Source organism: Agelaius tricolor, unplaced genomic scaffold, assembly GCF_023055355.1.
Source record: "Agelaius tricolor isolate 1412-34295 unplaced genomic scaffold, bAgeTri1.0.p SCAF_22, whole genome shotgun sequence".
NCBI lineage: Eukaryota > Metazoa > Chordata > Aves > Passeriformes > Icteridae > Agelaius > Agelaius tricolor.
The window spans coordinates 9,940,492-9,959,776 of NW_027269282.1; the positions used below are offsets into that span (position 1 = coordinate 9,940,492).

General features: G+C 45.1%; 2 protein-coding genes across 8 annotated transcripts in view; both read right to left on the bottom strand.

Moving 5' to 3' along the window:
• The window catches only part of ATE1 (arginyltransferase 1), a 70,277-nt gene extending 65,309 nt beyond the window's left edge, over window positions 1–4,968 (bottom strand). For 3 of the 6 annotated variants that reach the window (XM_071446421.1, XM_071446419.1, XM_071446422.1), the window contains exons 1-5: window positions 4,524–4,714; window positions 3,580–3,643; window positions 3,171–3,233; window positions 2,590–2,693; window positions 1,564–1,836 (exon numbers count right to left, since the gene is read on the bottom strand). In XM_071446421.1, coding sequence (XP_071302522.1) covers window positions 1,564–1,836; window positions 2,590–2,693; window positions 3,171–3,233; window positions 3,580–3,643; window positions 4,524–4,626 — 607 coding nt within the window. In that variant the 5' untranslated portion in view covers window positions 4,627–4,714. Of the gene's footprint in view, window positions 1–1,563; window positions 1,837–2,589; window positions 2,694–3,170; window positions 3,234–3,579; window positions 3,644–4,523; window positions 4,715–4,816 lie in introns of those variants that run through there. The other 3 variants (XM_071446423.1, XM_071446420.1, XM_071446418.1) reach the window with 2 other exon arrangements.
• Window positions 4,969–5,944: 976 nt separating this feature from the next.
• Window positions 5,945–16,578, bottom strand: NSMCE4A (NSE4 homolog A, SMC5-SMC6 complex component). Of its 2 annotated transcripts, XM_071446425.1 has the most exons (11): window positions 15,960–16,577; window positions 14,745–14,825; window positions 14,076–14,206; window positions 12,937–13,085; window positions 12,530–12,629; window positions 11,180–11,270; window positions 10,611–10,705; window positions 9,782–9,830; window positions 9,027–9,118; window positions 6,537–6,628; window positions 5,945–6,039 (listed from the first exon to the last, which is right to left on the bottom strand). In XM_071446425.1, the coding sequence occupies exons 1-10, from the start codon at window positions 16,162–16,164 to the stop codon at window positions 6,545–6,547; spliced, it is 1,077 nt and encodes a 358-aa protein (XP_071302526.1). In that variant the 5' UTR covers window positions 16,165–16,577; the 3' UTR covers window positions 5,945–6,039; window positions 6,537–6,544. The 2 variants fall into 2 exon arrangements, with proteins under 2 accessions (XP_071302526.1, XP_071302527.1); XM_071446426.1 differs by lacking the exons at window positions 9,027–9,118; window positions 9,782–9,830 and having other exon boundaries at window positions 15,960–16,578.
• Between the last annotated feature and the right edge of the window lie 2,707 nt (window positions 16,579–19,285).

Below are 19,285 nucleotides of genomic sequence, written 5' to 3' on the forward strand. Positions count from 1 at the left end.
TTATTCCTAGAGGACAATGACCTGTTTTGTTTATAAAGGAATAAAAATGCAATTAAACAATCTTATTACTGACTAAGTCTACATTTTCCAAGATAAAAACTAAACATTTTTCTATCTGGAAAATTTTAAACTAAATTTGACCTGTGACACCAGCTAGCATTAAAAAAAAAAAAAAATTAAATAAGCTTCTGATGCACTTATTATTCACTTCCTTTAAAAACACCAGAAAGAAGCACACTAATGAATATTTCTGCTCTGTAAAATTAAACCTTTTTTTTCTGAAATACACTACAACGTTACTTATCTGCATTTCCAGTCCTTAAAGTTTGACTCAAAGCTATTCTTAACCTAACTAAAGACCTTACCTCACCTTTTCCAAAGCACTGGCAGGTTTTTACACTCCTATTCTTTACCCAAGTCTGCCATCTGCTGTCAACAGCCACCTCATTTGTTTCCAATACTAAGTTTACATAGGCCAAAGTTTTTAATTTATTATTTAAAACAAGAGAGCTTTGAAAATTTACACAATAAAAGTCATATAAGCAATAAACTATATAAGGGTTTTAAAGGCTTGTATAAGATCAAAATATAAAATACAGTTTTAAAAATTCTGTAATATTTCTATGCAGCACTACTGATTCTCTGATCAAGCATTTCTAAAAACTTTCCTTTTATTTAGATGCAAAAATTGCTTATAAAGCTGGTGAAAATCAGATCCAATAGGCATGAGTGGTTATTAAGGAAAAAAACATTTTTTCACTTGAAATCAGCAATGCTACAGAAAGAGACAAAAGTACTTCCTTCTCCTAAATACTGGCACAACATGCAACAGGTGAGTGAAACCAGGAATTATTAGGATGTCCCAACACAGGCAGAAACTCTAAAGCTGCAAGTTTCCAGTAGGATTTTCCCTACCATGTACCAGTAAACCACAATGATGGAAATTCCCTTTATTTGCCAGGACAGGCTACACAAAATGGGAAACAAGATCTGTAAGACAAGGCTGCCTTACCTGTAGCCACAAAGTGTCTATCAGCAATTCTACCTTAAATAAATTATTCTGGCAATAATCCACCCACCCTTTACTATCTTCCTGCCAGAAATCACCCATGTCCCAAGAGAAGGCAGAATCACAGAATGGTTTGGCTGGAAGAGACTTTTAAAAGGACACTTTCCACTGTCCCAGGCTGCCCCAAACCCCATCCAGCCTGGCCTTGGACACTTCAGGGATGGGGCAGCCCCAGCTGCTCTGGGCACCCCCAACCTCATCATAAAAAGTTTCTAATCTGAATCTCCCCTCTTTAGTTTCAGGTGTTAGAGATTCAGTCTTACTGAAGGTGAGGAAAAGAAGATAAATATAACTTTTTCATGTAACAAAATATAAATTACAGTATTACAAATAACACCCAGCATCTCTAAATTTTTACGCTGTAATTCCATAAACTGGAAGGAGCACAGGGAATAAAACCAAACAATTATTAATTTACTAAGCAAGATAAAAAGAAGGGATTGCAAGAAGATGTGAAATGATGAGAGCATGCTCCAATTACTACCAGAAATTACCTGGCTTGGGTGGTGCATGAGCAGCTTTGGCTGAATGTGATGGCTCTGCAGGGACTGGGGTGTCTTTGTCTGCACAGACCTGAACAGAATCCGATTCCACCTTCTGCACATTGCCCTCTTCTTTTGTTTCTCCTGAGTCCTTATCTTCATTCTCCACCCTCTCAGCCTGATCCACAGCCAAGGGAGTCAGGTCAGACTGACTGACCTGAGACTCGCTTTTGTACAGAAAATCACACGTGGCCACATCCTCTATATGGGAATCCATTGGCTCTTCTGTCAAGAATTAAAACCTGCATGAGTGAATTTCTTTCTGAACAACTACAGCTCACACTTTCCACAACTAAAATTAATGCTAAATTAACTAGTTTCCAATTTTACAAGTGTTTTCCCACAGATAAAGTGACTATTGCACAGTCTGAACACAAAGTTTCCTTTATGATCCCAAACTATGAACATCAATTCATTTATGAGAACAGTTTTATCTTCTCCATTAGAACTGGACAGTCAAATATTTTAAACAAATAACAACAAACAAACCTAGCATCCCACACATACAAAAGAGGCAGATTATAATGATTCAGAACCAATGTAAGTTTCACCAACATGAAGAATTGCTGAGTTTGGTGCTGGATAAATGGAGAGTGACTGGAAAAACCCTCTATGCTCTTCCTTTTCTGTGCCACCAGCTGCTCTAGTTAGTCATCTCCAGATTATCAGTTTCATGATAGAAGTAAAAACAACATCTAATTCTCTACAGCACCCAGCTAGAAAGCTAGAAAGCTTATTTTCCTGGGCATGCCCAGGAAAAATAAGCTGGTCTATGGAAAAAGTAAGGAAATATTTTCTTCAATAACCCCAGCCACCTGAACAATTTGGCTCCTGGGTTACTGAAGTGCTCAAGACACAGCCCAACCAGGGGTCTACACACAGAATTCAGAGCCCATTTGCCATCTGACCACTCAAGCAGGTATTTAAATCCTCCTTCCACACAGCAGTATTGGTTTTCAAGCACTCAGTGTTTCTTACCTTCGCTCGCTACTTTCGAGACATCTCCTTTGGAAATAAATTTCAACATTTTCTTCAGAACCTTCTTGTGGGACTTGGAAGCCTGAAAATGCAAAGCCCGGCACCTAAAAAAAGAACAAAAAGAACATTTCTCGTCTGAAAGACTGTTTCAGGAAAAAAAAAGGTTAAAGAACCACTTACAAAAATTACATTGTAATCTCTATTTATTTCTTAAGTTTCCCTATATTGAGTGGTCAAATGTTTTATCAACACTTTTGAGATAATGAAATTACATTGTCTTCTACTGAATACTATCAGTCCTTATGGCATGCTTTTCTGTTTATCTCTAGAATTATTAAAATACAAGTGGGCTGCTAAAGCAGTGTTTGTGGGTTACAGACACGGTTATTTCCCTACAGGAAAATATCCCAGAGCTGCTCATGTCCCTGTGCACAAACCCAAGAGCTGATATTTACTGTTCAAAGTATCATTAATAGTAGGTCAACTTCAAAACTATGATGTATTTCAAGAAGCAAACACAAATGGTGGAACACATTTGAAGTGGTCAAATCCCTTACAAAAGTGTACTTTGAGTTTCTTACCTTATTGTGTATTGAGGACAACATGTTTGATTCATGATAGGTTTGTAGACATATTTTCCACTTCTGAAAAGAGCAATAAATATGCATTGATTTTTTTTGTTGTTTATACTACAAAATAAATGAAGATGTTTTTTAATAAAAGCCACACCAAAACATTTCATGATGAAATATCAAAGAGTTCTTCAGTTCTTTGCTGACTGTACTATCCTTCTAAAATCACTGAATATTTCCCTATTTGAAAGTCATGTTACAATAGGTAAAACAGAGCACTGGACAAATAGTTCAATTACTCATGGATATATAAGTATATTTATAGATCTAAATTTAAATATGGATTCTAAATTTAAATGGAGATTCTAACTGTTATATCAACTGACAACATGGCTTTGTATTTTCCTTTTCAACATACCTTCGCCATCCTCTGTCTATGAGATCCTGGTAATCTTGAACTGTCATCGAATGTGCCCACATACCTGAAATAAACAACAGCAGCACACTTGACTGACCGTGGTTTGGCTGTAAAATACAACAAACTCTGCAGAACTGCCTGGAGCCCCTCTGCTCTGGGACAGGCTGGGAGAGCTCACCTGGAGAGCAGAAGGCTCCAGGGAGAGCTCAGAGCCCTTCCAGGGCCTGAAGGGGCTCCAGAGAGGGACTGGGACAAGGGATAGAGGCACAGGACACAGGGAATGGCTTCTCACTGCCAGAGGGCAGGGTTAGACGGGATAATATGAAGAAATTCCTGGCTGTAAGGGTGGAAACGCCCTGGCACAGGTGCCCAGAGCAGCTGTGGCTGCCCCTGGATCCCTGGCAGTGCCCAAGGCCAGGCTGGACAGGACTTGGAGCAGCCTGGGACAGTGGAAGGTGTCCCTGCCATGGCAGGGGTGGCACTGGGTGGGATTTAAGGTCCATCCCAACCCAAACCATCCTGTGATTCTGCGGTTACTGCAAATCTGAGTAGCTAATGGCCACTTATGCATAGGGATCTGACATATTCTTAAATATGGTAATTACTGATTTCAATAACCACGTTAAATGTAAAAACCCTAAGCCCAACACAAATCCCGGGAAGCAATTAACCATATTTCTCTGACCGCACCAGCGCTAAGTTCCCCTGTGTACCTCCCACTCCCCAGATATATACAAGGAAAACAACACAGAATCGCTCCTCGGTTCTGTCACACTCATTAGGGAGCACCGGGCCGTATGAGCCGTTCCGAGCTCCCGGCTGGGCGGCCGGGGGCAGCTGCCGAGCCGCCGCCTGTCCCGGCCGCCTTCCGCGGCCCCGCGCCCGCAGCCGCCGCTTCTCGGCCAGCCCGGGGCGGCTCCGCTCCCAGCCCGCCCCGCCCGCACCGTGCGAGATGTTGCCGGTGTCGCTCCTGCAGTAGCCGCAGCGGTAGCCATCCTCCCCGCCGAAGAACTCGACGATGCTCGGGGAGCCGCCGCCCGCCGCCATCCCCGCCCGCCTCAGGTCAGAGCCCCGGGCCGCCCGGAAGCGGCGCCCGCCGCCATCTTTGCTGCGGGCGGCGCGCGGGCGGCGCGCACAGGAAGCGGCGCTGCCGCCATGATTCGCGCGGGCAGCGCGGCGGGGCCGGAGGAGCCCCGAGCCCCGGCTGGGCCACGCCACCACCCCCGGCCCCGCTCACCCGCGGACACTTTGCCCCGCGCCGCGCCGCAGTAGCCGCAGCCGTAGCCCTCCTTCCATCCCTTGTACTCCACCACGGCGGCGGGCATGGCGCCGGCGGCCCCGCAGCTCCGCAGCGCCCCTACCCGGCCGCTGCCGCTGCCGCCGCGCCCGGCCCCGACCCAGCCTCCTCCGCGGGCGGATCGGAGAGTGGAGATCGCGGCCGGATCGGAGAGCGGAGATCGCTGCCGGATCGGGGAGCGGAGATCGCTGCCGGATCGGGGAGCGGAGATCGCTGCCGGATCGGAGAGCGGAGATCGCGGCCGGATCAGAGAGCGAAGATCGCTGCCGGATCGGAGAGCGGAGATCGCTGCGGCTCTGGCGCTCCTCGGCCGTGTCCCCCCTCACCCTCAGGGCCTGAGCAGCTTCTCGCCCCACAAACGCGCTCCAACAGCCCTTCCGTGGGGATGGATCCCTGTGTACCCCCCTCAGCTGCTACAGCAGGATAAAAGGGTGGGAGAGATCCTGAGCTCTTCCACAGAGCGTTTTCTGAGAATGGAACAAGACTCTTATACAAGTACTTTTAATAAAATAATGTTCTGGCTCTATAGAGCCGGCCTGCACAATGCCCAAAGTACCAAACAAATACAGGAGTTTGGAATAAAGGAATTTGTAATTGAGCCTGAATTTCCAAACTCAAGCCTTTATTTCCAGAGTAGCAAGAACAGCAGGGCAGTATCAATTCTCCTGCAGCACCCAAAATACAGAATAGCAAGATTATCCCAGCAGGGATGTTTAACCATGTGAATTCCACTTGCTGCTGCTGGGGTGGGACAAGAGAGAAAAGAAGGGACAGTGTTTCCTTTTTACCTTTTTCATGAGTGACAGTAAACTTCATATGAAGTAGCAAACTGAGCCAGAATACATAAAGAACTCTGTGACAAGTCTAAACTTTCTCAGGTTGCCCAGAGCAGCTGTGACTGCCCATGGGTCCCTCAAAGTGTCTAAGGCCAGGTTGGACAGGGCTTGGAGCAACCTGGGATAGTGGAAGGTGTCCCTGCCATGGCAGGGGTGACACTAAATGGGATTTAAGGTTCCCTTCTGACCCAACCCATTCCATGGTTCGAAACAAAGCAGCTTGTATAAAGCATTGAGATGTTCCAGAAAAAATATATTTAATTTTACAACATATACATATAAAACAATTGTTTGAGCAAATGTCCTGATGTATTTTCTTTAAGGCACCTAAGGGGAAAGAAAAACAAAAAAGAGAAGGCAGTAAGACAACATGCATTAGGATCTGGAATTGACCAAACAACTGTGACAGGACTTCAGTCCAATCACTGGAAGAATTTTATGGAAGCAGAAGGGAAGACAGCCTGGTTCCCTCTAAGTCCTTCTTCACACTACTTTATTAACAACATCAGTCAGGAAGTTAAGAACCCAAACAGAAAAACTAAGCTATGATTCTTTCCAACACTGCACCCTGAGTACAAAGTTCCAAAAAATAACTCATCACTTAACTGACCATCAAACTCAAAAATAAAGGGTTTTTTTCCCAGTTAATCATTGCATACAAGGCTAGATTACATTTTGTTTCATGAAGAGGGCAAGAACACAGCAATTCCAGGTGTTACAGTCACCCTGCCTACAGTTCTTTTGCATTTGTAAGCCACACACAGATTCCCTGAAGTTCTCCCACGTGCAGAAGGACCTCACTGAGTTTTGCTAAAAGAACTTACTTGAGTAGTTACTCTGTTTCCATTTCTTCTTCAGTGCTCTGGTAAAGAGGGGTAATCATAGCTTCTCTTATCTGAAATGTTTCTATGATCTCCTGGTTAAAGAAAACAGCAGAGTGTCAGTCAGCAGAGATGAATTATTTCAATTTAATTACCACTAAGAAAGTAATAAAGTTTCTGATACTTGTCTCTGTCCCTCTGGGAGCCTCTCAGTAACCCTGGGCCAGTCCTGAGTGGGCAGACACCGGGGGGCAGCCCCGACACAGCGGGGAGACACTCTCTGTGTGTGCCCCGGGGGTACTGAGGGCACCTGGGCTGGTGGGGAGACACTGTCTGTGTGTGCCCCGAGGGTACTGAGGGCACCTGGGCTGGGGGGAGACACTGTCTGTGTGTGCCCCGAGGGTACTGAGGGCACCTGGGCTGGGGGGAGACACTCTCTGTGCCCCGAGGGTGCTGAGGGCACCTGGGCTGGGGGCAGACACTGTCTGTGTGTGCCCCGAGGGTACTGAGGGCACCTGGGCTGGCATGGAGACACTCTCTGTGTGTGCCCCGAGGGTACTGAGGGCACCTGGGCTGGCAGCAGGGAGACACTCTCTGTGTGTGCCCCGAGGGTACTGAGGGCACCTGGGCTGGGGGGAGACACTCTCTGTGTGTGCCCCGAGGGTACTGAGGGCACCTGGGCTGACAGCAGGGAGACACTCACTGTGTGTGCCCCGAGGGTGCTGAGGGCACCTGGGCTGGCAGGGAGACACTCTCTGTGTGTGCCCCGAGGGTGCTGAGGGCACCTGGGCTGGGGGGAGACACTCACTGTGTGTGCCCCGAGGGTACTGAGGGCACCTGGGCTGGCAGGGAGACACTCACTGTGTGTGCCCCGAGGGTACTGAGGGCACCTGGGCTGGCAGGGAGACACTCTCTGTGTGTGCCCCGAGGGTACTGAGGGCACCTGGGCTGGGGGGAGACACTCTCTGTGTGTGCCCCGAGGGTACTGAGGGCACCTGGGCTGACAGCAGGGAGACACTCTCTGTGCCCCGAGGGTGCTGAGGGCACCTGGGCTGGCAGGGAGACACTCTCTGTGTGTGCCCCGAGGGTGCTGAGGGCACCTGGGCTGGGGGGAGACACTCACTGTGTGTGCCCCGAGGGTACTGAGGGCACCTGGGCTGGCAGGGAGACACTCACTGTGTGTGCCCCGAGGGTACTGAGGGCACCTGGGCTGGGGGCAGACACTCTCTGTGTGTGCCCCGAGGGTGCTGAGAGCACCTGGGCTGGCATGGAGACACTGTCTGTGTGTGCCCCGAGGGTACTGAGGGCACCTGGGCTGGGGGGAGACACTCTCTGTGTGTGCCCCGAGGGTACTGAGGGCACCTGGGCTGGGGGGAGACACTGTCTGTGTGTGCCCCGAGGGTACTGAGGGCACCTGGGCTGGCAGCAGGGAGACACTCTCTGTGCCCCGAGGGTGCTGAGGGCACCTGGGCTGGCAGGGAGACACTCTCTGTGCGTGCCCCGAGGGTGCTGAGGGCACCTGGGCTGGCGCCTGTGCAGCAGCAGAGACACCAGAGACAGCGGTAGAAGATAAAGGGCCAACTCTTAGCAGGGGTTAATCCAAGGTTTTATTAGGAGTCCCAAAAGAGCTCCTGCTCCTCAGGGGCCTCCTGCCGAGAGCCCCGGGAGAGGTGCCAAGGTCACATTTAAAGGGAGGTGGAAACCAAAAGTAGATAACATTTTACCAACCAAGAAGTGACCCTAAGGGATGGGTACTGGGGCATGGACATTTAGGACAGCGTATGGGGCAAGGCTTGGGGGGCTGACCCCTGGCCTCTGGCTAATCACTCAACATCCTGGACTGAAACTTCTGGATGGAGGGGATGGGATGCTGAGTGATTGACAGAGAGCCAGGGTGGGGATTTGGGATGATCTCATCCCGGGAGAGGGATAACACAGGTAAAGGGAGGGGGGTACAGTTTGGGATAAACCATTTGGGAAAAATATGGGAATACAAAACAAAACTACTTCAAAGTATTACAAAATATAAAAACACACTACAACAGATGCTAAAGCACTATTTCAAATTACTACATTTCTCCTTCACATTCTGAGTGAGGGACAAAGGAGAAGTATGTGTACTCAAAACTACTTTTTGTCTAAGATTTATTACAAACAGTGAGGAAATTGCATGGATAACTCTGCCTCCAGAGACAAGTATTGTACATCAGGGAAGAAACAGATTCCATATTTACCCAGGCCTTGTATAAAACAGTGAAGCCAGTGCACAGCTTCAAAGCACTTAAACTGACCAGGCTTCAGGAATCAAAGATGGAATGACAGCCCGAATTCTCCGTTTTCTTGCAGCTACAAATATCCCTTAGATCTGTGATTGTTCTGGCATCCATAAGGTCAAGTATTTCTGTACACAGAACACCTGCCCTCCCCAGCACAGCTCTCAGAGGCTTAAATAAAAAAGAATAGATCCAAAGTATGAAGTGCTCTCCATGGTACCTTCCATTCTTTCTGGTCCAGACTTATGACCACCTGGTTCCGTGCTGCAGCTCTGCTGTCCTCCTCCCCTCCCTCGCTGGGTTTTATAGGCTCTGATCAAAACACGGCACTTTCAGGATTTATACTTGTAAAGTATAACAGTTTCCCCACAAAAGCTTCACAAAAATCAGATCAATCCTACACATTCCACCCAGTTAGTCTCTATCAGGAGCCTGTACCATGTACTGCTTGAGATACTTCCTTAGTCTCAGGTCTTAAAAACTTAGGAACTAACTTTTTTCAGAAGGACCTAAATATTTCCTTCCTTACAATATCCCACCAAAGCCTTAACCCCACTGATATCCTGTGGGAATGAAAGCCAATCTTGTATGAAGAATGGAGAATGAATTCTTCATTCAACCTTGAATGAAGAATTTCCCTTCCAACTGTTCTGAAGCTGCAGCAACTCTGAGACAAGAGAGTTCTTACACCCAAAGATATCTTTATTAGGCCAAGTGTAATAATGTTCATTTACTTATTAGCAAAAATATATCTTGAAAGGTAATAACCTTTGATTTCTATTAATAGAATTCATTTGTATGATCTTTTTCATATATTAATATTTGAAAAGATTCAATCCTTTCAGCTGCTCATAAATCTCTTCATGCCTTCAATTACATTCACTGCATATCCCCAGTTAAAAATATACCTAAAACTTTGTGAACATGTAACATGTAATGTTGTTACAATTAGAGTATTTTAAAGCTGTATTTTACCTATTATTGGCAATTCATCTTCATCCAGCTTTATTTTTGCAAGACCATCCTAAACAACAGTGGGATTTAAAGTTTCATAACTTAAGAGTTTTCCAGTTAGGATAATGCACAGAAATGTCATATTTTTACTTATTACATAATCATGAACGGGTACATATACTGATAAAGAATCTTCACTGGCATACCACATAAGAAAAAACTAGTTTAACACAGCACTTATGCATAAAGAAGGCAGCCCATATAGCAACAGTGTGTAACTGCTGGATTATAAAAATTATGCTTTATTAAAATTGTTGTTATTCTCTAAATATACTTGAGCTAACCCTTTATAATAATATTTCTATTCAATACAAAACCTGAATTAGTCAAAATATCCTTGGCAGTTTTTGTCTTTTCTATAATTAATTTTACTTATTAGACAAAGTAAGCACAGTTTTGAAGTGTAAATCCATGGATTCAAAAAGAATATAAAACCTTGCACTAATATAGTTTTCTACAGCCTCAGTCACTCTTCCATACTCTGTGAGAATTTTTCTACATGTGCAGGAAATGTGAGCCAGAATCTTTTTCGATAAACATATTGACTGCAAAAATATCACTGCTGTTTTGTTGGTAAATTGACTGCAGTGCAAAAAAATAAAGTCAGTCAACTCTGTTTCCTTTTTAATTTGATTACCAAAATATCACAGACTGCTTGCAGAAAATAAATTCGTATTCCTCCTATTTAAATCCTAATTCTTCAATATCAAAGCCAGGAAAAAACACAGGTCAGTACTTCTAGGAAATTCTAGTATCTAAAGGGATATTTTAAAAAGATGTCATGCCTTACCCTGCTAAGGAAGGACACATGAAACACATTTTCCACCGTGCGTGCAAACGAGTTCGGATCAATCACAAAATCAAAGAAGGAAATGGGTGTATTAGCTGGGGATGCAAAAATACCTTTGTTCAAACAAACAGGTGGTATACACAGAGCTGACAGATGTAAATACAAACTTAAGAGAGCCAGTGCACCTTTCAAAAGCTAAAGGGATGTTTTTCAATTTAGTTATAATCCAGAATTCCCAGCTGCCTGCAGTAACAGATGTTCTACAGAGTATATTGTATAGTAGATTATCTTCTTCCATCATTTCCCCCACACAAACCCATATATTTGACTATTTAACTGCCATCTAAAAGTGGCAGAATTTAATCAGAGGAGAGGATTTACATTTACTTTGCAGTCAAACAAGAGCTGATTAGTGTTCATAAAAAATACATAGTTGGTGTATGTGCTTCACCAAAGATATCTACTTGCAGACTTCATCTCACTTTGTCTCTGTAGTTTTACCACTCCACATTGTAGGAGACAGAGAATATTCATTTTCCCTAGTGAATGCTTAATTTAATCATACTTACGATCATTTTCAAAATGAGTTTGCAATATTCTCAAGATCCTCTCTACTTCTTTTTCTGTAGCTTCTTGATGAGACTGCTCCATTTCTTTTAACTGGGAAAAAGAAACAGAGATTCACCTCAAATAACTGTTGTCGAATTACCAGAATATGCAAAGGGCTTCTTTTGAACGTGTAACATAAAAGCTGAATTTTTCTCCCTACATGCAAACATAACAAACACACTTATGCAAACATGAGATAACTTTGAAGAGCTTTAGGTTTAATTCCCATCTTACAATGTCAATCTGAAAGGCCATGGCTTGCATGGTTTGAGCCTGTGTACAGGTGTACACTTACTTTTCAACAGCTCTGAGGAGCTGGGTTACACAGTGCTACAGTCTGTGAGTTTAATGAAGATGAGCATTTAGAGCAACCCACAAACCCTCCAGCCCCTCTTCTTCCCAGTACAAACTGTAACAAATCCTTTCTATCACTATTTGGATTGAGCAGGCTGCCTTTTAAAAAGCAGCAATCAGCCATTTGCCTCTATATCTTTATCACATTATCACAGCTGAGGCTTGCTTGTAACAACATGGATTATATTTGCAGTTTCAGATGTAAGCTTCTTTCAGTATTCCCAGACTTTTGCTTTTCTGCTAGTGAATGACACAAAGAATAAGAAAACAGAAAGCACAAAAAAGTGGTTATGTGAGCTAATTAGCTGCTGTTATTAACCACATTTTAGTGCAAATGCCACATCCTGTTAGATGAAAGAAAAATGGGCACCACACTAATGTAAAGAAGTTTCTTTTTTGTTTCCTTCAAAGCAACAGGCAACAGAACAAGTAAGCTCATAACTTGAAAATCAGTTTGTAAACCCTACTTCTGAACATGAAATTGCTCTGTAAATCTTACTTCCTTCCACTCAGTGAAATACTGCAGTCCACACAAAAAAAATCAGGAAGCCTAATAATGGAGTGTGAATCCTTTAGTAGAAGCTCAGAAGGAAAGGGGCTGGTGTGTGTGTCTCCAACTCCAGCTGGATGGCTGTGGAGCCAACGAAGGATTGTTAGCAATAAGCACCAAGGAGTGCTGGTAATCACACACTGTGAGAAACAACAGGGTAGAGCTGGAGAAGGAGCCATAGGAAGGGAGGGCAGCACTTTTCTGGGACAAATGTCCTTGTTCTGGCTCCTGGAGATAAGCAGAGCACAGCACAGCACTGAGGAACTTGGATGCTCCCCTCCCCTTAAGGGTGGGATGTCACAAATACTACACAGTTTATAATTGCAAAACCCAAAACAAACAAACAAAGATTTAGAAGTAATTTTTAATAACTATGCCAAACAAATGGTTAATAAAGATAACAAACCTGAGCAGGCATTGCCCGTTCTGCTTTCCCTCTGCTAGCTTTCTTCTGCCTCTCAATCCGCTGCTTTTGTACAGGAGGCTCAGACTTGAAAGATCCCATCCTAACCAAAACACAAAGAACACACACATGCAAATCTGGTTTACACTGTATGCTTGGGAATCTTTATACCAAGCAGTGGATCTCCTCAAGAAAGGGCAAAGTGATGACTGATACCTAAAGCTTCATCACATTTAGAGATTTCTGCAAAGAACCAGCCCCAAAAGTTGTTCCAGTATTTTGACAGCCTCATGCCTTGTCAACACTCTGCTGTGACTTCAGTTTAACTCAATTCAAGCCATGGCATCAAAGACAAGAATCAGCCAAGGCCATTGAGCTGCAGTACACACTATTTCCTTGAAGAAACTTACATGTAGTGAAAAGTAGGTGCTCTCCTGAAGTACTTGGGTGCTTCTTCCCCCATTTTCTGCCAGGCATGACTGGGTAAAAAATCATCTGGAACGTCCTCAGAGTCATCAGTTTCTTCCACTTCTGTGCGATTTATACCCATGAAGGTCAGCTGCAAAAGAAAAAACGCTGCAATAAGAAATTACTTAGAGGTAAAGCAGTAGATACATTCATGGTGATACAGTGGTGGTGTTTGCCTGATAAATTAGCATTTAATACCACTGCCTAGGAACTGTGACTTTCCTGAGGATACCATGAAAACAGATAAACACTCAAATTCACCCTTGTGTTCAGCAACCGATGAAAGCCATAGATAAACAAAACTGCTTAGATTCCAACACATTTTCAGTGATGTATGAAGTAGCAGAACATTACTCATATTGCATTTCAGAGCTCAGATGTCTCACAGTTTTTGAACACCACACACTTGCAGGAAGCCCAGCCCCTCAAATATCACAGGACCTTATCTGGCCTATCCCTGCATCCACCACTGCACACTAACCCAGGAAAAATTTTAAATTGAACTTTATGTTTTTTATAGACTTAAGCAAACACTCATGATTCCTTGTTGATCTGCTGTAACATAAGGAAGCATTTTCAAGGAGCAAAGAAGCCAACAGGCTGGTTAAAAGCTGTTCTGATCCAACTCTTCCCCCAGTACAAAGAGACAAACAGTCTGAAAGCATTCAAGTCTCCCAAAGTCCCATTTCATGTCATTGACACAGGGCCTCAAGAACTCTATCCAAAAACATAGAAGCCAGTGGACATGATAAAGAAACTATTTAGTTACTGAGAAACTACAGAAGAATGACTGAAAAAACAGCAGAAGACTTTAAGAGCACAAACTGACAGAACCACGATAAAGCAGCAGCAATGCAATAATGGGGGCAGTGTTTGCATTTAAAGTCAGATTTTCCCCTATTGCAAGTGCTTAATAGGTAGTTTAAGACAACAACAGTCACCAGAAAGTTTATCAAAGAAATTGATAGGAAGAGCATTAAATTCCACCAGAACTGCCAAGTACTGCCTGACGATCTGAGGCTTTATGGTACAGGACAAACCTCCAGCAGAAATGTTGGCCAATTCAGAGCCTGGAACTTACCAAGTCTTCTGCAAATGCTGTTGAATCAAATGCTGACATCTCTGAGTGTAACTCATTGGCCTTCTCCTTTCCTATATTGGATGCTATGACAAGGAACTGGGCATCCAGTGCAGCTTCTCGTGCCCGGCAAACTGTTACAGAAAGGATTTTATGGTGATTAATATGAAATTGTCACAAACAGAATTATCAGATTCAGCACAGGGACTATCTGGGCTTTAGTGCTTTGGAAATCCTTTTATTGCAATGACCTCTAACACACATAATCCTCATAACAATATTTATATTTAAAGAAGGGAAAGAATGAGAAACCATGGAAAAGTAACAGATGATCTTGAACAACAAATCCATTTTTTATTGACATGTTTTCCACCATTCCAAGTGAAATGAACCCCTCTACACTGCTATCTTTTATGTGCATTACTGATATGCACTGTTCCAGCGAATCAAAATAAAGCAAGGAGTTATTTCTAAGAGTAAATAAACTGTAATGACATTTATTTTCTCACATCAACTTACTCAACCAATCTTCAACTTAACATATCTATTTTAACTTATATAAAAATTCTGATTAAGTACTTGGACCTCACTCTTGCCCTCTTTTGTTTGTAAGGCATCATTGTCTCACACTTGGCCAAACACATCAATGAAAGACCACAGAATTTGTTTTACCTCCATCAAAAAGTCTATTGGCTTCTTCCAAAGCTTCTGTCAGCCTGTTGCTTTTTGAATTTAGCATGGATTCTCGATTTTCTGTGGGAAAAGACACAAAGGAAACCCTGAATTACTGAAACATAGAAGCACTGAGAACCACTGCGCTTGTTTGATGCTGACGGGAGGCCAGGTGCCCACCAAAGCTTCATCACTCCTTAATTGGGCCAAGGAGAGAAAAGAGAACCAAAAGCTCATGGGTCTAGATAAGGGAGAGATCACTCAACAGTTACCTCACTGGGAAAACAGGCTTGACTTGGGGAAATTAGTGGAATTTCCAAGAAAGAAGCTAACCAGTCCCTAAAACTGTATGCATAAAGGTCACTTCTATAAACAGGCTGATCACCCATAAACTGCACTGTAGCCTCCTGTAAAACAACTGAACAAATTTATCAGCTACTTACTAAACAACTAATCCCACGTGTTGCCTGAACTTGGCAGTGCTACTGACACAACCATGGCCACATTTTTGTAAGGAAACAGCACAGCTCACTCAAATGCACATAGGAGAGGGACTCACACACCTGTCTGGAGAAATGCTAAAAACTACATAGCATTTTTTGGGAGTCCCAGGAATAACTTTCTGGTCCAGGCACATAATGATACCTGCAGTTTCAAACTAAAGCTCAGACATCACAAAAGTGAAATGAAGGGATTTCACCGCATCTCTAAAGTTCTCCTGCACCAGCGCAGGCACCGCATGTGTGTTAGTGCAGCTGAATCCCTCGTAACCTATCCCAGGGGATGCAGGAGAGGGACTTGGCACAGGACAGGGGGAATGGCCTCACACTGGAGAACCTTTAGATACAGGAAGTGTATCCACAGGGTGCCCAGAGAAGCTGTGGCTGCCCTTGCATCCTTGGAAGTGCCCAAGGCCAGGTTGGACAGGGCTTGGAGCAGCCTGGGGCAGTGGAAGATGTCGTTGCCACGGCTTGAACGAGAATACCCGTAAGGTCCCTTCCAGCCAATCCATGATTTGCGATTCCCTGCTTCCTTGGGAGTCAAATTTCGATCTAAGTCCAAACCCAGAGCATCGTTAGCCCGAGGAACCGGAGTTGCCAGGAACGCTCCCTCGCCCAGGCGTTTCCCCACACGCCCAGGAGCGGCCGCCAGCCCCGGAAGCCCCCCCGGCCGCCAGCCCGGACCGCCCCGGCGCTGCCCCCGCCGCCTCCTTACGCTGCACGGTGGAGATGAGCTCCCGATACTGGCTGCGGATCATCCTGTTGTGCTCCCTGTCGTCGCCCTCGCCGATGTTGAGCTGCCGGAGCCTCTCGCCCGCCGCCTCCGCCTCGGCCGTGTCCTCCTCCTGCGCGTGTGGCCGGCGCGAGCGGCGGCGGCGCAAGTCCGGCGAGGAGTCGCCGCTGCTGCCGGTGTGCGACATGGCGGCCGCGGAGCTGTCACCGGGAACCGCGGGATGCCACCGGGATGACGCCGGCCCGCGTGCCTGCCGTGCTTCCCGGGATGCACGTACCGAGTCGAGCCTGCGCAGTTCGTCTCAGAGGGTCTTGGTGGAAGGGTCTGCGGGCGCCGCCGGTGATCGCTGAGCCGCTCCGCTCAGATCGCGATCTTCCATCTTGGCGCTGTTCGCCGCCCCAGTTCTGTGCGGCCCCTTCCTCAGCAAACAGGGTTGGGCCTTTCTGACTGGCCGCAGGGGCGGTTACCGATCCGTCAGCGCTCCTTTGCAATCTACTTCCTTCCCCGGAGTTCCGGGCGCTGCCCGGGGCCGGGCGCTGTGAGCGGCGGCGGGCGGTGCATGAAGCCGGGCGCGGGCGGGGCCGCAGAGGCCGCTCCGCTGCGGGCGCGGCTCCGCCGCCGCCTCGGGAGGGCGCTGCGGGCGCGGAGAGCCGCGGGCCGTGAGGAGGAGGCGGGGACAGCCAACTCTGAGGGGAGCGAGGGGAAGAGAGAGGGAAAGGAAACAACTTCTGAGGGGAGTGGGGGAAAGCGACAGGGAAAGGAGCCAACTTCTGAAGGGAGCGAGGGGAAGCGACAGGGAAAGGAGCGCTGCGCTTGTTCCAGCGCCTCTCATACAGGGATGAGTCCGTGGAAACGCCTGCGCTCGTCCCTGAGCAGGGATCTGTGCTCTGGCAGATGAAATAAATGACTGGGCCGTAGAATGGTTTGGGTCGGAAGGGACTTTAAGGACCATCTAGTTAGAATCGTGGAATTATCAGGGTTGGAAGTGACCTTCGAGATCATCCAGTCCAGCTGCCCACCCGGCACTGCACTATAACCCCTAAAGCACATCATCACCCAGCTCCTCCTGAACACCCGCAGGGATGGCGACTCCACCACCTCCCTGGAAGCCTATTCCTAATGCCTAAGTACCTAAACCGTGAAAACAAATTTTCTGATATCCAACCTGAATGTCCCCTGTCTCAGTTTAAAGCCATTTCCTCTGGTTGTCTCACTGCAGGCCCAGCAGAGACCGGTCCCACCTCACCGCACCGATGAGGACAGCGATGAAGGCCCCCTGAGCATCCTTTTCTTAAGCCTAAAAACTCCCAGCTCCCTCAGCCATTCCTCAGAAGAGCTCTCTGGAAACTCTCCAGCACCTCCATGTCCTTCCTATAGTGAAGGGCCCAACTCTGAATGTACCACTTGAGGTACAATGCTGAGAACAGAGGGATCATCAATTTCCTGGTCCTGCTAGTCCCTGCAAAATGGAAATCATAACACTTAGCCCTTCATTGTTGATTAATACTATTATGTTGTTCTAATTGTTGTGGTAGAGGTTTGAAAGTATTTTTGGAAGTATTTTCTTTAATATCTTCATAGATCAGCTTGACTCAGTATATAGACATGGATCTATTTCAGTTTGCCCAAACCAGTACTTCAGCTGGACTACAGACTGCAACTATGCACAAGCTACTTTTCAAAATATATGTTTAAAATATGTAATACTTCAGTTTAATATTAATAAGTTATATTTGAGCTCTTGAACTATTTTCTATTCTTTGTGTGACTTGTAGAGTGCTGTCAAATCTGCATTGCAAATTCAATATGAGTAATTTGCTTTCAGATGCTGACACAGAAAGGCTAAAGAGAGGATCCAAACAAGACCAGGGCCCATTGTACACTACAGTACATAAACACATGGTAAAAAATACTCAGGATGCAAATACATGCTTAGCAAATGTGAATTACAATTTTTTACTGTCATCTCACTATGCTTAATAAAAACTCAACATTCCAAAATACTGCAATATATTGCCCTGCGTTTTTGTTTTGCTTGTCCAGATGATCAGATCTGTGCTTTCCTAGCTATTACTGTTTATATATGTCAGTTGTTACTGTCAACAGTGAAAATAGTAAGTGAAAAAAGTGTCCTACATGCAGCTAACTGCAAGATTTTCCAGTTGTCTTCACACACCAAGACTATTTTTTGTCTGATGTTCATTCAGTTCTCATTCATGCATATACATAAAACCCTGTTCTCATTGAAGTGAGAAGAGACACATAGAGGAATCCTAAAATAAACATTGCAGATCTAGCAGGAGAGTTTCATTGTGTGCAGTTTTCATCATTCCCTCTTTTGCTCCTCTCAGGGAGCAGAAATGAATGTAGAGTTTCTGGCATTTAGCAGCAGATCTCCAACGGAATTTTATGTAAAATTGTACAATTTATATATACCATGATCATACAGATGCTGTATTTCAGCAAGGAAAGGTCAGTTTCCATTGTCACCACATACAGAGCAATAATGTGATATTTTATGGGGCTGAGCAGTGAATTACAAGAGGGATTCCCAGTGCACTTCAGCTTGGGAACTGCCCAGCACAATGGTGCCCTTATCTAGAGCCCCTAAAATGTGGATCTAGCACTATTTCATTTACTGTCAAATGTATTCACTTGTCCAGTTCTGGAAATTGGCCTCCTGATGTGAGCATCCCTGATTTGCTAGCAGATGTTCCCAGCCATTAATGGAAAAAGATTTGTCTTTAAATGAGACCTTTTAGTCACTGCCCAGGAGTGTTGCTTATGATTTTAAAGCATAAACCTTTTTTCGTTTCCCTTGAATACACCAAAATAAATGCTCCTGTTCAGGATGAAGGGATAAAGCAAGAAATTAGTTGTCTAAAAACATGGCAGTACAGGATTGAAAACATCAGAAATAAAACATCTGAAATATTTGGCATTCAGCTGCCAGCTCTGCAAGCAAACCCAGATGAGGGAAAACTCTTTTAATGAGTATAGCTAATGAAAAAAAATTGTTTTAGTAATGCAGAAGTGTGAATTAGTATACTTGATTCTTGCAGCAGCTTTTATTTCTGTATTTACAGATAATCCTGTGGGAGGTGAAAATCTGGCACCAGATATTCCCTCAGCAGTGTGGATTAGGTTACAGCCCATCACATCACCATAGACATTGTGCCAGTCTAAAGAGGTATTTTCAGAGACATACAAAAGAACAATTATTAATAGAACTGTGAAAAAAAAAAGGTCCCAGTTTGGTGAGATGTCAAGGAAAAAATCCTGTTAGGATCAATCCCTCATTGGCACCA

Coding starts and splice junctions, on each gene's coding strand:
- NSMCE4A (XM_071446425.1), bottom strand. CDS start 16,164: ATGTCGCACACCGGCAGCAGCGGCGACTCCTCGCCGGACTTGCGCCGC. Junction 14,207..14,744: donor CAATAGACTTTTTGATGGAG/GTAAAACAAATT, acceptor TTTCTGTAACAG/TTTGCCGGGCACGAGAAGCT. Junction 9,119..9,781: donor AGATGAATTGCCAATAATAG/GTAAAATACAGC, acceptor TGTTTTGATCAG/AGCCTATAAAACCCAGCGAG.